Here is a 25,292-nt window from a genome sequence, read left to right as displayed (position 1 = left end):
TGAGATGAAGGTAGAGGAAGGGAGGGAGGGAGGCCACACACCACAACACAGGAAAATGGCAACAATATATTTGTTGCATTTATTACATCAGTGTTAAGAAAAAGATGATGATCCTGTCGAGGTGAATGGTAACACAATATGTTGTGTTTACCACGGACTCCTTCACAAGTCTATCGGCATATAATAATTTGGTAGTCAAATTCTCAATTGAGCTGAGTGAGGAAGTGTACTGCACGACCACGAATCACTAAATGGACTGACAATAATTTTCTCCTAATTACAGTCCACTGAAAGATGATTTTAAATACCAACAATAACATGACTGATTATAAATTACATTACATATTGCTGTATTATATAAATTATATATTACAATGTTTAATTAATATAGACTGAGGTCATGCATTTGTGCATTTTTTAAGCATTGTCATAATTGATGATGATTGAATTTCTGCAAATTCTGTGATGACTTTATGATCATTTAAATCCAAGTTGAAGATCTTGTCCATTCTGTCTTTACTTTTTCCATTTCTTTATCTTCTTTAATTGATCTTTCTGTTCGTTTTTTGCCCATCTTTGTCTAAATGTGTGTGGGATTTTGGGAGCATGTGAGAGATCGCTCTTACAGGACAGAAAAAAAGAGAAATTGAGAGAGAGAGAGAGAGAAAGAGAGAGAAAGGAGGGCCTCATGTGCCTCTAATTTGGAACATCTCGCTCAGGGGCACACTGACAGACTCCATCTGCCACTGCAAACTCATGAGAGTGTTTAACTAGGCTTGTATGTGTGCATGCATGACTATGTTGTGTGTTGGTATGAATAGCGGTAGTAGGCAGGTTGGCACAGCATGCCCAGTTCCTGTATTATGCCAGGCTTCTCTCTACTTATGGATTCTCTCCATCAGGCCTACTGGTACACAATCTGCCAACCTCACCCTTCAGAATCTCTTAATTGAAGAAAAGGTGAATAGAGAGTGTACCTTTTTTCCGTCCAAGACACACCCAGCCCCAGGTGTTGAAGCTGAATGACTGTAACAGTAGCTTAGGTTTGACAGTTTATAAGAATTGCAGATAGTTCAGATGAGAGCAGTTAGCAGTAAGACTTTGTATTGAATTTGTAAGAATTTATACAAGTGCTGGGTTGTACAACATAAATGTGCCAACTATAAACCACAAAGAATTCTCTCTTCACTGTGATAGGAACAAAGTTTTAGGCTAAAAGTTTGACACCGCATCGAGTTCTTCTCTGGCTCACAACACTTGTGCGATTACACCTCATGGTTGTGGAGGAGAAGCTCTGCTACAGCCGACCATGTGTTAAGCCAAGAAGGAGCTAAAAATGGCAACTGTCGCCCACTCGCGGCTGAACAGGCGTTCGGTGTGAGGCTTCAGCAGCCCTCAAGCTTGCTTTCTGAGATTTTATGTGGAGTCTGTGGATGTTTCAAGGTGAGACATTTAAAAAAAATGCAGCCGGCAAGGTGGACTAGATTTTGCCCTTGTAAATTCAATTCAATTCAATTCTATTTGTATAGAGCCTTTAACAGTTGTCATTGTTGCAAAGCAGCTTTACACAATCGAAAGAATTATTTAAGTTTGTATGGAATGTGAATGTGTATGAATCAAAATGGTCAGATAGTCTCTGATGAGCAAGCCGAGGGCGACAGTGGCAAGGAAAAACTCCCTGAGATGGTAATAGGAAGAAACCTTGAGATGAACCAGACTCTACAGGGAAACAGGGAAATATAGTACCATTTTATCCTCATGAACTCATGATTGACCAATCACGCTTATGTTGTTGAAGAAATCAAAGTAGAAACAGTTTGTATAGCAAATTTAATTGCATTTAAGACTTTTACGAGAAATGCTTTTCCAAATTGAACCTCATCCCTTTTATATAGCCATTCCCCAACCTTTGCACACATTCTCAGAATCTGAGTTATTGCTGCTCAAAAATAAATCAAGCTCTGTCGCACTAGGATTGATTGACAGGTGGCAGCATGTTTTGAAAATTAATGAAGCATCAATGCTATTATGTGAAAACACATGTTTTATGAAGATATGCCTAAAATCCTAGGACTCGTTAACAAAAGATTGGTTACGCATTTTGTCCTGATTGCAATTTTGTTCACAGAAAAACCAAGAAATAAAGGAAATTTGTTATAGTTGTCAAGATATGGGCTAAAATGTGTTGATTTTCTTATTTCACTGGTTAGTAGGAAGGAATCTTTACCTTCCTACCAAATTTGGAGTTTCTATGACTTACATTCCTGTTTGCCAGCACAATTTAGTGAATTAACAGAATAATGCGATAAATCCTGACATTGCTAAAGACTTAAATAATCAAACCTTCAATCTTTTTCCAGAACGTTAACATAGATCAAGTCAGATGGACTGTCACTACTGGGCATTTATTAAAACTAAGCCAGTGTCATTTAAGTGCTTCATTAAAGCTGGCATTTCACACCTCCTTACATAAGATGAAGTGTTGAACGTTTTCCATGGCTCAGACCGGCGGTAATGAGGAGAGGTTCGATGTTAGACTGGATCTTTGTACACTTGCATTGTTTCCAGTTCTCCATTTTTTTTTTTTTTTTGTATAAATCTCTTTGTTGTGTTGCCAGGCATAGAGTTTGGTCTAGTTGCTAAAAAGTAGGGTATGAGTACAATTAAAGGTAAAAGTGCATTTCATAAATGTTGTCTGGTTTCTAAAGCATCACTGTTCAACAAATGCCAACCTGCTGCTATATTTGTCTCTTTGTGCTGGCAAGAACCTGAGATTGTGCCTGCTAGCGTTCACCTTGCTAAAAAGTGAAAAGCATGATGAATAATGAATGAATTTTTGAAAATACAACATAAAATAATGTCTAAATGACCGTGTATAAAGGTAAGAGAGAGAGACACACAGAGAGAGACAGCAGGGGTGAAGGTTGGGTAAAAGAGTGGTGACCTGAACAGCTGTTTGAGATTGATAATGGACAGAACGGCAAATCAAGAGCTACGGGCCACACAGACACATACACAGTCCTACAGTCCTGGGACTTAAACCACAGGATGGGGCATTGATCAGTCTGGCTTGATGGTGCTGAGAAGGAGGACTACTTTAAACACATTGTATTTAATTAGAGCCGCTTCGAAAACGCAGTCTGGTCTTCAGCAAACCTCTTTGGATCTTTGTAACCTCTGTCATTATAAATTGATGCATCCAGACCCAGACAACAGTAAAGCAAGTCAGACTGTATCTCGAGTGGTCTATTTAGCACAAGGCTTAGAGCTAAAGAGATAGTATCATGTTATTATTTTTTCAGTATGCAGTAATGTAATGTGTGGTTTGAAGCATGAGCCACATGTAGAAAGAGACAATTGAATACGAGCAAGAAGCAAGATTTCCTGTTTGATAAACAAGATACCTATGGCTATTTAGGAACAAACTTGTTTTTATGCCTCTATAAAAAAAAACACACATTATAAACCACATATAATCTCACATTATATTTTATATACAGTATAAAGTACATTCGAAGTAAGTTCATAACATGTTTTTAAATAATAGTTAATAGAATGGGAGATTACTTTTGAAAGCTGCCAGGGTTTATGGGTATCTAGGTCAGCACTTCTAATAGGTTGCCACAATCATTCTTCATGGCACAGTTACCGTCCTTGGCCATGACCACTGAACTGGAAGGATGGCAGTCCTCTCTTTGCTGTCCATTATGCAAGCTTGTCACATATCTTTGCTGTCAAGAGGTACAACAAGTATCTGGTGTAAGCATACCTCTGTTCTTAAAAACTGGCCCAGGTTTTTCCTAGATTGAACATTTACCAATTTTGCATTTTTGCAGAGCACAAAATGATTGATTATACCCTATTTACAAGACATTTATGCATGAATTATTTGAAAGATGATATTATGCTCTGATAAGCATATTTGAATATTACAAAATATTCATAAAATATGGACTTGACTAAGTTTATGCATAAGCGCGGTTGGGTGATACCACAAAGTACAGTACAGATAGCATCAGACTTTCAATCAGGTACCCATCGTACTGTATGTTGAAAATATCATAAGTCAAAAATGCATTTAATACTGTACACCTAACTTTCCATACATACTGTAATAGCTTAGCCGTGCACAGATTATAAACGCTCACGATGTTTGGATATAATCTTTTAACACGAATCCTTTTTTATAATAAAATATTTAAGAAGCCATGAAAACTTAGGACACTGTAGCATATTGTTTGTTTCCCCTCATGATCATGTGACTATCTGGGAGCTCACGCCATTCAACATCACAACAGTGTATTGCATCACATACAGTATTGCAAGTCTGGGAAAAGATCACAATTCAAAAATGTAAGTACAGTTTCTAATGATTGCATATCACTTTCACACCATCATAAAAAGTCGACAGTTGAAATCGAACAATCATGTTTGACAAACTTTTATTTAGTATCAGTACAAAAGAGAAACAAAGTTATATAAATAAAAATTTTCAGTATAACAATAACTTAAATATCATTAACTAGTTAAATACAAGCCAACAAGGTCAAAATAGGAGTTTCATTTTCAGGTTGTTTTGTGTCTCATGTGCGTTTGTGCTTTAGCATAGTGAAAATATTACTACAATTTTGCATAAATTGACATTTTTAAATTTTAAATGTCTCATTTCTACTTGTACCCCTCTTAATACTATTGTAATACTGTTCCATCACTAATCCAGTACATGGCCTTATGTGAGTGATCTATTCAATCTGTGGTTAATTGTATGTTCTAAAAAGGGCCACATTCTTTCACTGATTGCAAATTACATAGAAGCACAGACCATGATCCATCAGCACAAAGAGCCATGGCTATATTCCAATAACTTGAACAGATGTACTTGACAGTGCTTCAGTGTTTTTGCACTTTTCAGAGAGAATTCTTTCCCAAAAAGAAACCTGGCCTGCAAGTTAATGTGCACGGCTTTTAAAAAGGAATGGCCTTTGACAGATATATGTTTGCCCTTTAAATATTCAATGGCACATTTAAATAAAGATGTTTGTTTACTGTATATGCGGCATGGTTAACCACACAGTAGAAAGTCAATTAATTAGCTTATTAAAGTCAGCCAGAGCTTTAGTTGCTTTTTCTGATATGGATTAAGCTGTTCATTTTGTCCCCTTCAAAACAGCCTTGTTGAAATGTTTTACATGTCAATAATAAATATCGATTTGCTTGGTCTAATTAAACTTTATATATATAATTATATTGTTATTGCATAACAGTAACAAGGCAATCCAGTCACTGCATCTATTCTTTATTTTTATCTACTGCTCTTGAAGTGTAACAGTGTAGCTAAACGCACCTGGAGGTGCCACCTGTAGTACATAAGTGCCCTCATCTAAAAACAATTTGCAAAGAATTTGTAAAGGAATGCCATACTTTCTCCCCAGATGGCATTATGGCTCTCTTGGACTATTGATCATGGTGTGATTATACAACACCTGGGCCATGCTCATCCCTCATTCAAACTATTAGAGTAATACAGAGCTTTCTGGCGACAGCAACAAATGACATTTACAGACCTATTCTAGGGAAACGGAGGAAAAAAGCAAAAAGGGCACCATCTCGCACCTTACGCACACACCCACACCATCTGTGTAAGAAAAATAAGCGAAACTTTGAAAACTGTATTTACTGGGGAAAAAAATGGTTTCATAAATGTCACAGTAATTTTGTGTTTGCAAAAGGTTATTTAAGTTTAATAAGGTTATTTTTTTCTTATTTTTCTTTAAGGTTGAATTATGCAGAAGGTTTAATTTAATTTTTTAGATTTCCTGAATCAACACAGAATCATATTTACAGCACACCTAATATTTGTTTGGAGCAAGTTTCAGCTTCAACAGATGTATTGCAAGGTATCGTAGCCTTCAGCAAGGTTCTGGATAGAATTCTGGTTGAATATTTGGACACTCTTGGACCTGGCTTTTAAGCATCGTTCAATTTTTAATAGATCTGAGACTCTAAAAGATTAAGGTTAGCCTGCTTTACCCATTCACAGCTTTGATGCATACTTGGGATCACTGTTGTGTTGGAACACTCAATTTTATGGTTATGCTGAAGCATGGCAGCAAAACAGCTTCACATGCTACCGCTATCGTGCTAAACAGCTTTGAATATAGAAAATGAATATTTGAAGCTTACATCTGATCTTGGGGTAGACTGTCTCACCTTTACTCATCTAAATATACCTCTGGTCAAAACTTACCAGAGATTTGCTGTCTGGCGATATAAAACTTGCTTGACTGTAGATGCTGTAGCAGCTTCCAGGTTATGTCAGATCTAAGCCTTTGTGGTTCCTGGGTTGTTCCTGACCATCTCTTTCTCCTCTTTCTCAGATCTTGATCCTTGAACAGATCCTTGAACTTTTCCATTTTACTGTGTGTTCATTAAAACACTGAGCGCTCTTAAACCAAACCTCTTTTTACGTTGGCACAGATAAGCTACTAGCTGTAGTCATGATCATCATGCTCATTAATAGGAAATTGAGATGCCTTGGGCATGGCAAATTAAAACAGATTTCATAACTCTCAGCACCACTGAAATAAAAATTTAAGTAGGTGTATCTATATCATGTTAATCCTGTAAGTATGATTCATACCTTGTGTTGATATAAAAAATGGCTCTAAATGCTTTTATTTAATACGTATGTTGTGCAATCATTCTTCCCCAGAAAAGAAGTCCAGTGCAAAGAAATAATTGAAAGCTGGCTGAATTGCTAGCTTCTTTATTCCAGTTGCAGTCTATGCGGCCATCTTTTACATTTTAGACGCACCCTAAGGCGAGTGACCCTCTCCTGTTTATTACTATATCCACTATCAAGCTCAAACACATAGACACTTAGCCTGGCTCTTTCTCACTCTTGTGCTGTTTCCAGTTCTCTCACACTGACACTCTCTCTCTCTTACACACACACACACACACACACACACACACACCCCGGGGGTACATGTGTGTGGGAAGTGTGTGGAAACTGTGGCAACGCTAAGACAGTCAACTGCGCTCAACTGGGTCATGGGCAACATGCTTCCATGACAACCGCTTTTCACTGGCCCCTGGGCCGAAAAATGCTTTTTGCTCACTCTCGTTCTCTCTCACGCACTCTGTCTCTCTCTCTGCCTCTCTCTCTCTACATTTTGCTTGTTTCCTTCAAATGCTTTCTTTTTTCATTTCCCCAACTTTTGGTTTGAACTGTCTCTCGACTGTACTGCTTTTCACGGAAAAAGATTTTTCAGCTATATGGGGAACTTCAGTATAAAGATAAACAGCAGAACATGCTGAAAGCCTTCAAAAAGCTGCAGTAGATGGACACTGTGCCTAGTGTACAGCTTTGGAGAGAGGAAGTCTTTTGTGTTGTTTTCAGATTGTTGCCAGGCCTCTTTCAAGTGTTTTGGATACAGCGTAGTGATTTTTTTTTCTGTGCAAATATTTATTTATTTATATACTTACTTATGTAATTCTAGTAGTGTTCCATTAAACCGGTAGCGGACCATTGGTCTCAGTTTGGACAAGGAAATGTTCAATAATGTTTATGTCTCATGCTTAGACAGCGTAAACAATTAGAAGGACAATCTTTTTCAGAATTTTCGATTTAAGAGTTTATGATGGAATCCCTAATAGATGTAGTTATCAAATTACTATAAACATACCATAGTTTCAGGTCACAGAATACCCCTGTTACAAAGCTGCTTTTATAGCTAGAAATGTTGCTGTAACATTGTAGGTATGATTTGTCAATGAACATGGGCAAAAGAAGAACGAGACATTTTGATTGGCTTTCCCATAGTTCTTGCAGATACGTATATATTGGTTTATATGTCTATAAAATTAAATACACAAATGTGTATACTGGGTTGTTGAGCAACAAGCCAATCAGATTACAGCCTTCGAGATCATGTGGAGGACATTTGAAAGGGACATTTTTTTTGTCCCACTACCACCCACTCCCACAGTTTTTTGTGCATCAGTCATTTATTCATTCATTTTCTACACCACTTATCCTGTGGAGCCTATTCCAGACTTTGGGGATGAGGAGCGGTACACCCTGGACAGGTTGCCAATACATTACAGCGCACACATGCACAAGCATTCCTACACACTCAGCCACACTACAGGCAATTTTGGAATGCCAGTTGGCCTACTGTGCATGTCTTTGGACTGTGGGAGAAAACCGGAGTTCTTAGAGGAAACCCACCAAGCACAGGGAGAACATGCAAACTCCATGCACACAAACCCAAGGTTTTCTGAAAAATATTTCCCAAGATTATGAGCCGAAAAAAATGAATATTAATGGTTTTCAATATAATTTCAGCTCTATAAGTTGAGATCCGCTCTTCCATATGCGTCTGCTTGCTAATATCCCAGTTATGTTAGTCGGTGTAGCCCCATCTGACCTGACTTACCCAACGTAAACTGAAGTTAAACGGGACAAGATGAAAGCTGTACTGATCTCTTAACCAGAAAGTGTGTTGTCTCAGACTCTTTCCCCTTTGTCTTTAACCAGGCAGGGGGTCTGTCCTTCATGAGATGCTGTAGTTTGTTTTATTTGCTGTCTAGCCTTTGGATAATGTTCCTATGGAAAGTTCGCTTTACTGATGGTGGTAATCTTAGATACATCAGAAGAAGCAATAACATTTAAGAGGCTGGTGTGCCTGCTGTTTTAATGCGGACCATGTCGTTAGTTTCCCAGCACATGTTTGCAGCATCACACATGTTTGCAGCAGGAGGCAGGAAAAATCTAAGACATGAAACTGAGTTACAGAGTTGTAATGTTTTTTACTGAGTGAGAAGATAAGTGCATGGCAGAATGTAAATATTAGAGAGATTATGTAGACTAAATACCGATGTCCTCTTTATTAAAGAGATGATTCAGGGACTTAGTGGTCCAGAACATTTGCTATAATGAGTAGGTCATTGATTTCCTATACATAGAGAAGAAGCTTTATCCGGCTAAAGCACTTTCTTTGCAGATGAGAGAGATGAGAAAAAGCCTGAAGATTACCATAGATGACCACTGGACCGTTGCAAAAGTTAAAGGACTTCTACGTTTAGGACAATTTATAAGTGATATAGCACGTACTATATCAGGATGCTTTAGTTAGGTTAACAAATTATAATTCAAGAGCAATTTGCAGTAAGAGCACTGAACAGATATTTAAGCAAAAATGTCACTTTTATTGACGGGCCAGGCAAGTGAAATTTCTTACTTGTCCAAACTGGTTGAATGTTGGTTGTCCACAACAATCTTTTGTTCTTGCAGTGTATCGGGTGCATCAGGCCAGAAGATTCTTCAATAAATAGCTATTTTATTGACGACTACCGAAAGTCGAGGAGAACTTCACCAGAAATGAGAAAACGTTTAGTATTTGTATAGTAAAACTGTTTTGTCTGATCCAGTTCAGTGGACCCTAAGATGAACTCTGTCTGAGCAAATGATTTTATTTCGTATTACATTGGATGTTGGACACTTACCCAAATTATATCCAGCTGTTTTAATAAACATTGTAACTTTAACTCAAGCCATATTTATTACCAGTCCTGAAGATTAAATCTGTAGAGTGGCCACCATATCTCAGCTTGCCTCATTCTGTCATGAGCTTGATTTATTAATTGGATAAATCAGTTATGTAACAGTTCTTCATGCTCTTATGCAATCACTCATGAGAACTTCAGCTCCTCAATTAGCACTCACTGCTTTGTAGACTTAACTCTTTCCTATTACACTTTCTTCAGACAATGCGTTTTCTGTAGTTTTAAAGCATTAAAACGGTTTGAATTGTGGGTTAATGGGTTTTAAATTGAAAGGGTTTAATTGCTTAATAGCTTGTTAAAATATTTGTCATAGTCTGTTTAGATATCTCTGTAATGGCTTAGGCGGAGTAAACTGTAATGGCTTAACTGTGCAGAACTGAACAGACTGACCACAAATTTTATTCATATGTCATTGTAAAAGAATACGAGGGTGTAAGAGCATATAAAGAGAGCAACTTCTGCAGTAACCTATTTTAACGTATTTTATATACGATTTAAACGATTATAATATATCCTCCCTATTTTATGTCTCTATCTTGTCCATATCACCATTTCTGAATCTCACCCAACAAATTTAATTCGTAAAAGTGTAATAGCCTATAAAAAGAGCATAACTGATGTATAAATGCTTCTGTGTGATAACATTAAGCTTGCACAAAAGATAATGTGAAATATGGTGCTTGGTGCGTGATCTTTCGTAATTATAATTTTCAAAGCATTTTTTTTTTTAAGTGAGTGTACAATGAAAGGTTTTCATTTGCGGAAGCGCCTGTTTCCACACGCAGATCAGTTCACTGTGATTGGAAAGCATTCAGGATGCCGATGGGAAAGGGTTTCCATGGAAACAGTGGAAATGTGCGAGAGCATGTGATTGTAACACCGTCTTTTATTCTCAATTTGTGCGCGTGTATGTGCGTATGTGTGTGTGTGTGTGCATGTGTGTGTGTTCACAGCTATTTTTAACAGCTATTATATAAAATTTAAATAGTCATAGGACATGATAGCCACCCTCCATCTTACATCTCTATCTTGTTCATATCGGCGTTCCTGAATTTTACATCCTTATAAATGTTTCCCTCCATTTTGAAATGGAAATCATTACAATGTACACATATAAATTAACTTTCAATGATACCTTTGATCACAAGTTAATGTTTCTAACATTTATGGCTCCTGCTGATTGCAGCAGTGCTGCAGGATGCATTAGCGGCCGGTGCTGTGGAACAGATGGTACAGTATATTCAGGGAGACAGTATAGCTTGGAAATAAATTTGCATCACTAAATGGATGAGTAGGTCAAAGGACTCGGAGCTTTCAAGGACTTAACTTTACATCTGTGTTTTCTTCTGGCTTATAGTTCTTGTTTGGTTCACTTGTCATGCCATATATCCTCTATATGCCCTCTACATTTTTAATTAATAAAGAGTGTAAATTTACTGATGTTTACAAAATTTTTATGCGATTTCTTCCATGCTGGAAATAGGTTTTGAAAGTTACTTTCATTTTATATCCTTTAGCATTCTTAGCAAGTTATGACAAGAAGTATGGTGCTTTTTTGAATGCAAAGTGATGAGTGATTTTCACAGTGAATTTAAACAATTGATTAATTTTGATTAAAATTGCTCAATTTCATGAACTATATAGAGGGCTTCAGGTCATATGTGAAATTTATTATGATTTTATGGGACACAGCCATTAAATCCCCAGGTTTCCTTTAGAACAGGTAGAAGACAGATAATACCATTGATAGTATCCTTCAATATGTGCGTAATGATTTTGAAAATCTTATGCTGTCATGGGATGGTAAACCCATGTGTTACGTAATGTTCCCTGTGGCTACACCGTGTCAATAAAAACTATTTTAGTAGTTTGCTCTTTTTTTTCACTTCTATTTCCAAAAAAGACATTTTCTTGTCAAATGTAGAGGAGTTTGTAATGTACTGTTTAATACACGTGCTTAGGTCTGTGTTATTGTGCCTTTAGTTCCTGTGTGACTTCTTTCCTGAATAAGGATCGAAGCCACTGGTTTGAGTTTAAGTTTTTTAAAAAAATGCATCCGATTTCAATATTTATGCTTTGTTGATGTAAAAAAACAACAAATAATTTTCCAAGGAGACTTAAGGTACACCAATTTATCGCATGGCACATACACACACTACAGGTGATCTGGCAATGCCAGTTAACCTAATTTGCATGTCTTTGGACTGTGGGAGAAAACCCCCCAAACACGGGGACAACATATAAGCTCCATGTACACAGACCCGAGCTGGGAATCGAACCCAGACCCTGGAGGTGTAAGACGACACCACTAAGCCACTGTTGTACAGTAACACACTCAAGTATAATATAATATATATTTTAAATTACCAGGAAGTTAGTTTGATAATGTTACACCTAACCTAACCACAGAGGCATTCAACCACAATCCTGGATGGTTTCATCTGGATCTTCTCTCTTGGCTGTCGCTGATTGTGGATCTGAAAATAACTGATATGAATGTTATTATAACATTTAATTATATAATAATACAGTATAAGTTATGAAAGGAATTATATCTTCATCCAATTGATCCTACCTACACTGTATCTTAAATCACATGGTTTTGGGGGTGAAAACAGAACATCTGCCAAAGCTATCTGGAACAAAAAGTGTAGCGTTCCAGTGCTGGTTTATTTCACTTCTTCTTCTGAGTACACTTAGACCGCTATAGCGCTATCCGGACACAGTATTAGTATAAGGGGTGCATCTTTTCCACATACGTCTATCTGTTGCTTACTCAGCTGTTAAGCTGAATAAGCCCACCTGCCAAAAGACCATAACTAATTTAAAAAAGCCCTTTTTTCTTCCCTCTGACTCATAAAGGAAACAATAACTAAGACGTCTAACTGTAAAATATCCGCTTTAATGGAAACTCGCATTTTCACGGTTTAAACCTTTTCCACAAAGCGCACCAACAAAGACATATTTAATGCAGATGCCTCGCTCCTTTCGACTTGCATTAGAGCAACGTGTGAAGTGTGTGATGCTTTTGGCATGCAGTTGATGCTATGAATGATAATAATTAACCTCATTAATCTCCACACATTAGCCTCAGAGCCAGAAAATCATTAACTTGTCTAATGTGTGGTGAATTTAAACGATCTTGCCGACTGCTGCTGTGTCTCGGTAATCTAATACTGCCGTATAATCATTTTCTCGTTTTTTTTCCGTCTGCCTGCAGGTTGCTTGGACTGCTGCATCAAATGCCTGGGCGGCGTGCCGTACGCCTCACTAGTGGCCACCATCCTGTGCTTCTCAGGCGTGGCTCTGTTCTGCGGCTGTGGGCATGTGGCATTGACGAGCACCATGACAATGCTGGAGAAACATTTCTCGCAAATCTCACCCGACAATGTAACCCTCGGTGATGTGTGAGTGTGTGTGTATATATTTTGCACATAAATGATCCATAATTGTCACCTTTCTTTTATGCGCGATGTGCATTTGGATTGGTGGTTTCGGTGGATTTGCATGTAGTGGGAGTAGGAGTGGAAATGAGAGACATGCACAGGAAATAGGAATGTATTTTAGGTAACACTATGTACCACCATCTGCTCTAGTCCTGCATATTGTGTCTGAATATGTTTGCCCAAAATTCTTCTGAAGATCACTATATAACCACTAGATCAATGCTGGTTCTGGTTTTTATTTGTTATTCTTTTTATTATTGCTTTTGAACCCCAGGCTAAAGACATATGGCTCAGGGTGCAATAGACTCCAAAAAGTCTGAATCCATTACAAAGACTACTTTGTCAGGACAAACAAATTTATTTATTTATTTTTCCTAAGAGCATTCCACATGCTGAATGTTCTCACGAGCCGCCTTGTCCTAAATCGACATTCATGGACGTACAGCCTTCTTTAAAAAGTTTGCACCATTCAAATTTTTACTAAGAAGCTGAGAGTCTCATGACTGTGCCTTACACCTTCATTCACGAAATTGTCCCAGTTTGACCTGAACACCACTCGTATATATACTGTACAGTATGCACAACTATGCATAAACAAAGACAATTTTAAAGCAATTTAGACGATATGGAGCGCTGAGTGGGTGAACTGTATTAAAAAATATATCATTTAATATCTAAAAACCTGAGCAAATGTTCATTTTGTGTACACAAAATGATGCAAAAAAAACTGACATGTTTTTGTTAGATCTGATCATGTGTGTGGAGGGACAACTTATCGCAGGTACAGGAAGTCAAGGATGACTGCGTTAAAGTTCCCCCAGGATTAACAAGTAACTAGAATAGCAAATTTAAATCCAGGTTTCAACAGAGTGACAATAATTCTCGTTCTGACTATATCAGACTTAATCAATTCACTATTTGAACGTTAGAATCAACAGTTTTATGTGATATATATGTTAGTTTTGAGCATATTGAGCATACACAACTGATAGCATTGTTTGAACAATTCATTGTCAGACAGTAATTAATGTATTAAAAGCACATTAGTGTTAATATTTAAATGAATAATATAGTACCTAAATAAACAAATGGAATGTGAATGAGACATATAGCTTGCTTTTTTATATATATATATATATATATATGCTCAAAACTATATATATATGCTCAAAACTATATATATATGCTCAAAACTAACATATATATCACATAAAACTGTTGATTCTAGCGTATACAAACAGTATATAAAATTTGGAACAAGTAAAGAATTTCTATAATTTTTTATATATTTATATGATACCAATATCATAACTTATTCAGATAAAACCAGATTGTCTTTCTGTGTGTTCTATTCAGTGTTCAGATTTTGCAGTACATCATCTATGGCATCGCCTCTTTCTTCTTCCTGTATGGCATTATCCTGCTGGCTGAGGGCTTTTATACAACCAGTGCAGTCAAAGAGATGCACAGCGAGTTCAAGACCACCATGTGTGGCCGCTGCATCAGTGCCATGGTGAGAGTTGAGCACACAAATGCTTCCTACACGAGGTCACGGTCAACCATGGAGGACTTGTTTGTCCCATATAGTCTTGTTCCTCTATTGTCTAATACTCTAACATAGATATTTAATCCTGTGTGTGTGTGTGTGTGTGTGTGTGTGTGTGTGTGTGTGTTGGATTGGGGGTGTCGGTGATTGTGTTTGAGTTTACATGTGCAGTAGCTCTAATCCCCATGGATCAGGCTTAACTAGGTCACCACAGAGCATCAACCCCTATGTTCTGGTTATGTCAGAATGACCTAGTTCATGTTTTAATAAAGGTCTGTGATGTGAGAATAATTTTTTACCTTTTGAAAAGTATTTTAAAGAATAAAACATGTGTATTATTGTATCTGTGTATTATAATATCTGTTGATAATATTACTAATATGAGGTAATTAGATGATGGCACCATTAAATATTAGCGTTACCATTTTATTGATATAAATAGAAAAGATGTAAAAAAAAAAAAAAAACATTATCAATAAATGCATTGATCACATGTTCAAAGAAAAACTAAATATATGAATATATGACTCTTTTTTTTTAACAGTGTTAGCTCTTGGCAATTTAACAAACTATTGCTTTATATAACAAAGTGCATACAGTGTACAGTATATCTCATGAATTTGTATATTCATTATGAATAGGTTTCATACAGATACAGATCATCCAGAATGATAAAAGTCATCCAGGTTTAGGTTTAGCTACAGATAGGGTCATTGTGTCATACAGCCATAGTATGCTCACACATATACAGTGTTTTATTGTACGTATTAGAATTAAAAAGAACTGCTCGCTTTTTCTCATTCTCCCCCAGTTCGTTTTCCTGACCTACATCTTGGGCTTGGCCTGGCTAGGCATCTTTGGTTTTTCCGCTGTGCCAGTCTTCCTCTTCTACAATATGTGGAACACATGCGCCGCTATGAAGTCTCCCGTCGCCAACCTCACCTCTATTGACAACATCTGTGTGGATGTGAGGCAGTACGGTGAGTAATAAGGAAGTGAAACAGAATACAGTCTTAGTGCTTTGTACAATCTAATTTGCATCGATCAACCATAAATACTTTGGCCTTTTGCCTGTTAGAGAGCGAAAAAGAACAGGTACAATAAGCTCTTATATCTGTTCTCTAAGGGACAGTTGGCATAAATGTGCCCTCAGGAATTCAAAATGTGCTGATACATTGTATTGTGCAATCCTTAACGTAAAGTACATTAGTCAGATTTAAGAAAAAGATTACATCGAGTTCACATAAAAATATTAGGATTCTCATTAAAACCAGATTTCTTTGTGTATATTAAACTCAATTTATGTGTAAAGTAAGCATAATCAACTTATTAATGACAAACTATTACATTATGCAATCTTGCTGGAACGTTGCATTGACGGACTATACCTATAGTATTAATATTTTTTTTTGTTTAAAGCATGTGCGATTGATCATGCATCTTTAATCTTGCTGTTGCTGAACACCAGTTTCCCAGGTTCGATCCTAAGTTTGAGCATGTGGAGTTAGATTTTCTTCAGGGTTTTGAGAACACGTGATCAAATCGTGCAGGATGAACAGTACAAACACAAACTCTATTCATGTAACTTAATTCAATCACATAGAACAGACAAACACATCGTTGTTCTTCTGTTTATATGTAAATCAAATACAGTACTTCCAGCTTCCTAACAGTATGACTGCATGTACAGTATGACTGCAGATCAATCTATGCTCTCTGATATCACCCAAATGATGATGGGTTCCCTGTTGAGTCTGGTTCCTCTCAAGGTTTCTTCCTCTTGTCATCTCAGGTAGTTTTTCCTTGCCATCGTCGCCCTCGGCTTGCTCGTCAGAGACAGTCTGATCATTTTGATTTACATATTTTCTCACACATTTCAAACTTATTTCTGTATTATTTATTTATTTATTTTTTGTGAAAATAACCATTGTTAAAAGTGCTATATGAATAAAACTGAATTGAACTATATTGTCCAACAAGACAGGGTTTTAAGTTGCATTTCATATTATCTGGTGTTTTCTTGTTTTGACAGGAGTCATTCCCTGGAATGCAGATCCTGGGAAGGCATGTGGGCAAACCTTGGCTGACATTTGCAACACCAATGAGGTGAAGTTCAACCCATTATTCCAAATGTTAAACAACAGTAGATTTACAACAATTTATAGCACTATTTAAAGCAATTTACAGACTTGGATTATACCAAAACAAAACTTAATATGTTTGGCTTTTATTTTCTAATGTTTATATGATAAGGTTTTGAAGAAAGAAGAAAGGGAAAAAAGAAGCCAAAAAGCAATAATGGATATAAATGTTTATATATTTAATAACATCCATTACTAAGTAATTAATAAAGGTTTTGTCTTAAGAGGTGTATAAAGGGCAATCAATCAAACCAGGACTTTTGATTGTGCATATTAAGAACTACTATTATTTCTCTATGTAATCCCCTGCTACACTAATGTACTTATCCCAGCTGTTCACAACTGCTGGAATACAGTACCATCAAAGTAGCCATGATCAGACTGTCTGCTTCATGTCTGAAACACTGGCCTCCCTGGAACACCTTTAATGGCCCAAACAATTGAAAAAGTGCAGGGAAAAGTCAGAATTGTACAGAGAATGTGACTCCCAGGCTAGTTGGTGTAAAGTCCAAGTGGTGTTCAGGAATGTGTATATACAGTTCCTACAGACAGACGCATCTCAAGGCATCCACTCGCTGATTGTTCACGGGAACGTCTGCAATAGGCTCTGAGCCACCTTGTCTGAGATCGTTATTTATGGATGTACGGATTTATTTAAAACTGTTGCACCATTCAAATGTCTTACGGCAGCAAAGAAGCTTATTGCAGTACTGTGCTTCTGTAAATGTCAAAAAGAAATTTCCCAGTTTGACTTGAACACCCTAAATTTCCTAAAAGTGTTATATTTTATTATCATAATTATTCTCCCTTGATTTCCTTCAACAGTTCTATTTGTCTTACCATCTCTACATTGTTGCATGTGCTGGAGCTGGGGCCACTGTGATTGCACTGGTAAGATAAAAAAAAAAATACATATATATACTTTAAACCATATTATTTTTCCACAAGTTTATCAAATGACATGCATTTACATTTTACATAAACATTACTGTGATTTTGTACTACCTGAGGCACTTTTGAGAAAATAATTTAAGACTGTTGTGATGGTGATTCATGATTTTGTTCATTGTATCTATGGACATCTAAACTCTCAATAACGTTCTTTGCCACTTACAAATTGTGGTTAGAAATATCTTTAAAGCTTTAGCATTTAAAATTACTTAATTTGTGAGTGTCTTCAATCTGAGAATGATGTGCTCTACCTCCACCACAGATTCTCTGACCCCTCCACCCATGCTCACAGATACTTTGACCTATCCTACAGATATTGCAAGCACTCCAAACACTCTTAAAGATTTTCTGACCATTTCCACCCATTCCTTCGGATACTTTGACCACTGTCTAACTCTCCCACAAAAACGCCACCTACCGTTCTCCCACTCACTCACACAGATACTCAGATACAGCTCCCATATATTGTACATTTCCACCACTTGCTTCCACTCCCAGTAGATACAGGTACTCCGACCACTCCCACCAAATGTCACTCTAACCACACCCACCCATTCCTACAGATACCCTGATCACTCCTACACAATCCCACATATACATAACAAATCCCATAGATAATCTGACCACTCCCACCACCTTCAACAGATACCCCAACCACTCTCACCAACTGCTTAAGCTGTTTTATCCACTGCCTCCTGTTCACACAAATACCCACTGCTTTCACTCACTCCTACAAAAACTCTAAGTTTTATTTCTTGCTCTTTCAGTTTCAGCCAAGCATAACATAAAGGGTAAAGGTGTAATGCCAAAGGTTCCTTGACTAATGCTCAGTGTGCTTGTGCAAATGTGACTCCCATATATACACAAGATTGAATTCCGCATCACCCACTTGCTCTATTCTCCTCTGCTCTCTTCCTCCTAGCTCATCTACATGATGGCCACCACATATAACTATGCCGTGCTGAAGTTTAAGAGCCACGACCACAGCCACACCACTAAGTTCTAAAACTTGCTGTTTTGAGAGGGCAAGCACAAAGTGTAGGCAATGTTTTGACAAGAAGGAGAGGTAGAAGAGGGTTGAGGGATGTAGTAATGGAGATAGAGCAAAGAAAGTGTACTACTGACACCATGGACCATGCTGTAGCTTACTGAGGTTTATATTCATCATCACGAACATGTAGTGCAGTAAATTGTGTCTTGTTATGATCAAAAAAGTTTGGTTTGGTTTCTAGAGAATGTTCACTGCATTTATCTGTGTCAATGATAAGTTGGGCTTAAAACCAGTGATGGCCATAAGACCTGTCATTTTAACATTAACTCAAGTCTGCTAGAAAGATCGTCAATGTGTTTGTGTTGTAGAATCTAATGAGTAAGTAGTCTCAGGCCCAGGATCAGAATTAAGGGATTTCTTCTGTCCATTACTTTGTACCATAAATGCCCTGAGGCACCAGCAGTCAAAGCCAAGGGTAGTTTAAGTACTACAGCCTGAGGGAGTGGTGAATAAAAGGTTAATAGAAACATTTGGTGTGATTTTCATCCCAGTTCAACAATGACATTCACTTCCCATCAATTGTACCTGTGAAGGGCATAAATTGTATTTTTACAGATCCTGAGTTTTTTTTTTTTTTAGGCTTTGTAATGGGCTATGTAATGTTTCTTGTGGATTTTTAATGACTTTGGCCATGCTTGGACTTTTTATTCACTGTCAAGTTACGATATAGAATTGCTTCAAGACCAGTAAGTCTTAATGGGAAATAAACATTTAATATGCAGAACAAGAACTCTGTCTTTTTATTTAGTCAAACAGCTTTAGGTGTAGGTGAATGCTGCTAGCTAACAGAGAACGTTATTACAAACTTCAGTAAGTATTCGCCAGGTTCTCAGTAGGTTAGACTGTAATATTCTCTTTCATTGGTATAAAACATCTGCTGTAATACTATTTTGCTTCACATTGTTATTAGGACTATACTTACCTAGTGTTTCCACTTACATACAAACAACTAACATTTTTGCTGTCAGTCAATATCTTTATAGTTAAAATGTTTGCAGTTTACAAACTTTATATAAACTTTTTTTCAGTGTATGTTTATGTTTGAACCAAAATCTTCTAGAACATTTTACTAAGAAAATCTTTTGCTAACCCAAAATTGTTAGCTACTGTAGTTTAGCTGTAAGCAGTAGCATAGCTTAGCTTGACCTGTTTACTAACATACAGTACATGTCATCCAAAATTAACATATCCCAGCCATGATTCATGTTACTCCACACTGCATCGATTAAAACATTTAATACATTTGAGTCCTTTTTACTATTAAAACTGTCTGATAGATGCTAACACTTTTAGCTTTAGCTGACTAACCCACTCACTGCTAATTCCCCACTTTTTCTTCTTCTCTTTCTTTGTCCTTGTTTCTCTTTCTTGCAGATCCACTACCTGATGATCTTGTCCGCGAACTGGGCATATCTGAAGGGTGCATGCCAGCAGACTCACGCGTACCAAGACATCAAGACCAAGGACGATGGTGAGCTGCAGGACGTGCAGTCGCGCTCCAAGGAAGGCCTCAACTCATACTCGTAAATGAGGCTGACATCGACTTAATTCCACAACTACACGCACACACACAAACACACACACACTTAACACAGAGCTAACTAACACGGCCTAGTAGTGTGCTACAGCAACAGTGTGTTATAGAGCAGTTACAGCCATTGTTTCTTGATTTTACATGACAGTCATAAAACATGTTTTACTTCCTGTTGGTAAGATGGTAAGGAAATGCATGCATGATATTGAGAACTGTAATTATTTCTGTGTTTTTAATGACTAATGGCTAAAACTGAAAGTGAAATGTTCCAGGTTATGACTGTTGTGGACACTGTTGACGTAACACACAACCTCATAGCACTTACTGTCTGCACTAACATGCTACAGACATTTTGCAGGAATTGAGTGAACGTGTGTGTGAATGTTGTTGTTTTTTTTAATACGTAATAATGTATGCCTGGTTTAATATGGAATCTCTCTCTCTTTCTGTATCTTTTTCTCTCTCTCTTTCTTTCTCTCTCTCTCTCTCTCTCTCTGTGTATCGCTCTTGGTTAATGGTTTCCTAAACTGCTTTTTTTTTTCTTTTACTATGAACATTTTTTGGTTCTTTTCCTTTTTTATACTGGTACTTGATACTATGGGTATAAAAATGCTAGATGCCACATTAGCCGTTGCTAAACATAGACCGAAGGTTGTTAAAAGCTCCAGGTCTACTCACGTGGAAGTTAAAATAAATATGAAGTTAAAAAGCCAGCAAAGCATTTATAAAAGTTGTTAAATATTGGAAATTATCATGTTCCAAAAATAATCTGTGCCTGTCTTGAGAAAATATTTTACTAAACCACTTGACTTTTTCAAATTGACAATAATTATAATTCTACATTAAGACTTTAGTTTGAGAGCAGTAATAGAAGTGATGTAATAAGTACGTTAAAAAATAAATTACAACACATTTAATGCACAATAATATAAAAAAGTCAATAACAATATTCTGACTATGAATACATTTTAATAAATTGGCATTAAAAGAACAGAATGTTTAGAATGTTAGTCTGCTTAAACATCTTTTTTAAATTAGGCATTTTCTAAATTCGTTCGGGCCTATAAGCATGTTCTTTTGGTCCACAACTTACTGGTTTAGTATAGAAAGAAATTTTACAGAACAGATACAAGAGGATTATGGCAAACTGATTAATGGTGCAAATGAAAACAGTGTAGTTTTTCTAATTTTTTCTTATTTTTTTTATTCCATAAAACATAAAAACTTTAATTTTCTGAATTGTACAGCATATCAATATAAAAAAAAAACACCCACAAGTCAAATCAATTAACCTCATGTGAAAAATTTAAAATAATAGCAATGGTTTTATGTCTAGCTTGACATTTAGCGTGAGGCATTTAGCATATTTATATCTATGTTTGATATGTTGCACTATTCTAAAATGAAATACTCATATATTTATTCACTCTTTTAGATTTTCTGTCCTTTAAGAGAAAAGTGGTGATTCCTGGAAAAAGAATTAACTGTAACCTAAGTATCAATTATCAGTAAAAAACAAAAGCAGCAACATTGGTCCTGAAAATTATTACAAAGTACAAACAACTGGGTTTAAATATCATTTATAATATTGGTTTAATTAGAGTCAATAATAAATATTAAATGGGGCATGTACGACTTGGAATTTAAACATAGATATTGCAAAAAAAAAAGAAAATCAGCATAAGTGAAAAAAAAGTATTATTAATATTATTATTCAAATCAATAAACTCAGATAAAAAACTTTTAAAAAATAAGATCAATAGTACAATAAAAAAATGTATAAAAAAAAAATCAAAAATACAAAATACAAAACACTGCATGTGAAACACTGCAGGTGGTTTGTTTTTTCATTATTATATTCTCTCTGCACAACTGTAAATGTTCATCCAGGAGTAAAGATCACATTCCCCTGTAACGACCAGCATAAAAATTATTAAATATTAATGTCATGTGACATCATGTGACATTACTGATGGATAGTAAAGCCAACATGTGTAAAATGTCTCATAGTGATAGTGATAAACAAACAAACAAACAAAACAAACTTACTGGACCTCTCGCCATTTCCCATAAGAATATATCGATTTTATAAATATGCTTTTGGTGTTTTTGCTCTCTTCTTGTGAAACTTTTCATGGCTTAATATTTACCAAGTTTTGTGATTCGAACAGTGATACCTTTTATTATGTGCATATAAACGTCATTCCCAAAACTGCCATGTACAAGTACAGAATTTTCCGATGATTTTATGATTTTATGGTATTTTATATTTGAGCCTTTCTTTCGCAGCATTATTAGTGTAAATCTTTTTATCGCTGGTTTCAATTTTCTCTCTTACAACAAGACTCTTCTTTCAGACATCTTTTTTGAAAGCATGTTAGTGTTGTCCACTCATACAATGCTAAATATTGAAGTTTCTTGCGCTATGTTCTGTTCTGTTTAAAGGGGACGTGACTGCAGGGATGTGCCCACAAGTACTTCTTTTTGGTTTAAAAAGATGTGTGCCTGGATGTTTTATCGTTCCCTCGTTATTGCATGATGGAAAGATGATAGTCCTCTTTTTTGCTTTCACTTTGTAGGTGATGTGTAGTCCACTTGTTCTGATGAATTATGATAGGCGGTGTTTTCCTCCTTCTCCCCTGTCCTCCCCTAAATATAATTAGCCATTGTACGTTGATGGGATTGTAGTCCTAGATGTTTCATAGTCCATTTGATTTGAAAAGTTTTATGAATCCTGTAAAGTGATTTTTTGTAACCTTCTCTAGTAAAAATGATATTTTCTATGATCAACTCACGGTGCATTTGGTCTTTATTTATTTATAGCAAAATACCTTTGAAAACATTGTTTAATTGTTAATTCTCTTAAAAAAGTAAATTAATTACATTATACGCTTAGATCTTTTATAGTTTCTTAGACATTTACAGTATTATTAATAATGCTTATTGATTATTAGAATCATCTCAGCTAATGCATCCAAGGTGAGGAATAACAGTGCTTCGCTTAGTTAAAAATTGCTTCTTCTCAAGGGAATATATCTTAAATGTAATCTTTTAATGATTACAGTGAACATATGCAGTATAAAATCATTAAAGATGTTTTATACATTTTTAGATAAAAGCAAGTGGAATTGATATGTTCCACGGGCAGATGATCTTGCTTCTTTTAAACATTAATAATAATTAAAAAAATCACTAAACTATGTATATTATTCTCACATCATGAGTGGCATTCAAGTCAAACCAGGACTTTTAATTGCGCTGAATGACAGAACGCAGTTATGAGAGTATAAACTCCCTTTATTTCTTTATATATTCCCCTGTTACACTGATGCACTTTCGCGTGGATACCATCAAGGTAGAAGATTTTCTCAGTACAATGGAGCCATGATTGATCTGCCTACTTCATATCTGAAACTTTATATCTGGCCTCCCAGGAACTCCTTTAATGACACAAACATGTATACTTAAAGTGAGGTCAGGACTGTGTGGGGTAACTCCCAGGTGAGTTCCTGGAATGTGAAAGTGGTGTTTGTGAATAATTGTGTGTACCGGGTTCTCCAATGGACGCATCTTATCCGCAAGTTAGCGACAAATTATTCATCGATTTTCAAGGATCAGGCGTTCCACTTGCTGAATGTTTACAGGAACGTGGAATCATTATTTATGGATGGATGGCCTTCTTTAAAATGTTTGCACCATTCAAATGTTTTACTCTGGCTAATTCTCATCACTTGTAGCTTTCTGTAAATGTCTATTGCTTTTACGCCTTCATTCAAGAGAAATTACATCACATGTCCCTGTTTGACTTGAATTCATTTTGCAATTGAAAAATCAAATGCTTTAATTTATTAAAATGTCAAGAAATTGGTTTAATAATCTTATAATGGTTTATTGTCCCAGAAAACATCAGGACCAAGGCAGGGCCTAAGCACACACATGCAATTTGGAAACATCAATCAGCCTAATCAGTATACTGCACTGAGTGTGTTAAGAGTGTAGCCAGACAACACAAAATGGTGGTGTGTAAAATAACCCTGGTGGTGTGGAAGGTGAAGAGGACAAAGGCAGAGCGGAGGACAAAGTGGTGGAAGCTGAGAAAGGAAGAATGTTGTATAGTCTTTGTGGAGGAGTTGAGACAGGCTATGGGAGGTCAGGAGGTGCTTTCAGTTGACTGGACAACTACAGCCAATGTGATCAGGGAGACAGGTAGGAGGGTACTTGGTGTATCATCAGGTAAGGGCAAAGTGGACAAGGAGACTTATCAGCTAGCTAAGAAGAAGTGGGACCCTGAGAGGACTGAAGAGAGTAGACAGGAGTACAGGGAGATGCAGAGTAAGGTGAAGGTAGAGGTGGCAAAGGCCAAAAAAAAGAGCATATGAGGACTTGTATGCTAGGCTGGACAGTAAAGAGGTGGATCTGTACAGGTTGGCAAGGCAGAGAGATAGAGATGGGAAGGATGTGCAGCAGGTTAGAGTGATTAAAGATAGAGATGGAAATGTACTGACAGATGCCAGGAGGGTGATGGAAAGATGGAAGGAGTACTATAAGGAGTTGATAAATGAGGAAAACAAAAGAGAACAAAGAGTAGAAGAGGTGACTGTTGTGGAACAGGAAGTAGCAAATATTAGTAAAAGTGAGGTGAAAAGGGCGTTAAAGAGGATGAAAAGTGGAACGGCTGTTGGTCCTGATGACATACCTGTGGAGGTATGGAAGTGCTTAGGAGAGGTGGCTGTAGAGTTTCTGACTAGTTTGTTTAACAAGATCTTGGAGAGTAAAGGGATTCCAGAGGAATGGAGGAGAAGGGTATTGGTGCCAATTTTTAAGAACAAGGGGGATGTGCAAAGCTGTGGCAATTATAGAGGCATAAAGCTAATGAGCCAGACAATGAAGCTGTGGGAAAGAGTAGTGGAAGCTAGGTTAAGGGCAGAGGTGAGCATTTGTGAGCAGCAATATGGTTTTATGCCTAGAAAGAGTACATCAGATGCAGTATTTGCTTTGAGGATGCGTATGACAGTGTGCCGAGAGAGGAGCTGTGGTATTGTATGAGAAGGTC

The 25,292-nt window shown here is 36.7% G+C and overlaps 1 protein-coding gene across 3 annotated transcripts in view; it reads left to right on the top strand.

The window, feature by feature from the left end:
- gpm6ba (glycoprotein M6Ba) overlaps positions 1-23,029 on the top strand; it is a 40,495-nt gene extending 17,466 nt beyond the window's left edge. For 2 of the 3 annotated variants that reach the window (XM_053476976.1, XM_053476975.1), the window contains exons 2-7: positions 12,791-12,977; positions 14,373-14,529; positions 15,374-15,542; positions 16,595-16,668; positions 17,529-17,594; positions 20,080-23,029. In XM_053476976.1, coding sequence (XP_053332951.1) covers positions 12,791-12,977; positions 14,373-14,529; positions 15,374-15,542; positions 16,595-16,668; positions 17,529-17,594; positions 20,080-20,232 — 806 coding nt within the window. In that variant the 3' untranslated portion in view covers positions 20,233-23,029. Of the gene's footprint in view, positions 1-12,790; positions 12,978-14,372; positions 14,530-15,373; positions 15,543-16,594; positions 16,669-17,528; positions 17,595-18,576; positions 19,436-20,079 lie in introns of those variants that run through there. The other variant, XM_053476977.1, reaches the window with a different exon arrangement.
- The last annotated feature ends 2,263 nt before the right edge of the window (positions 23,030-25,292 follow it).

Source organism: Clarias gariepinus, chromosome 18 (genome assembly GCF_024256425.1).
Source record: "Clarias gariepinus isolate MV-2021 ecotype Netherlands chromosome 18, CGAR_prim_01v2, whole genome shotgun sequence".
NCBI lineage: Eukaryota > Metazoa > Chordata > Actinopteri > Siluriformes > Clariidae > Clarias > Clarias gariepinus.
This window is presented reverse-complemented; position numbering and strand designations above follow the sequence as displayed.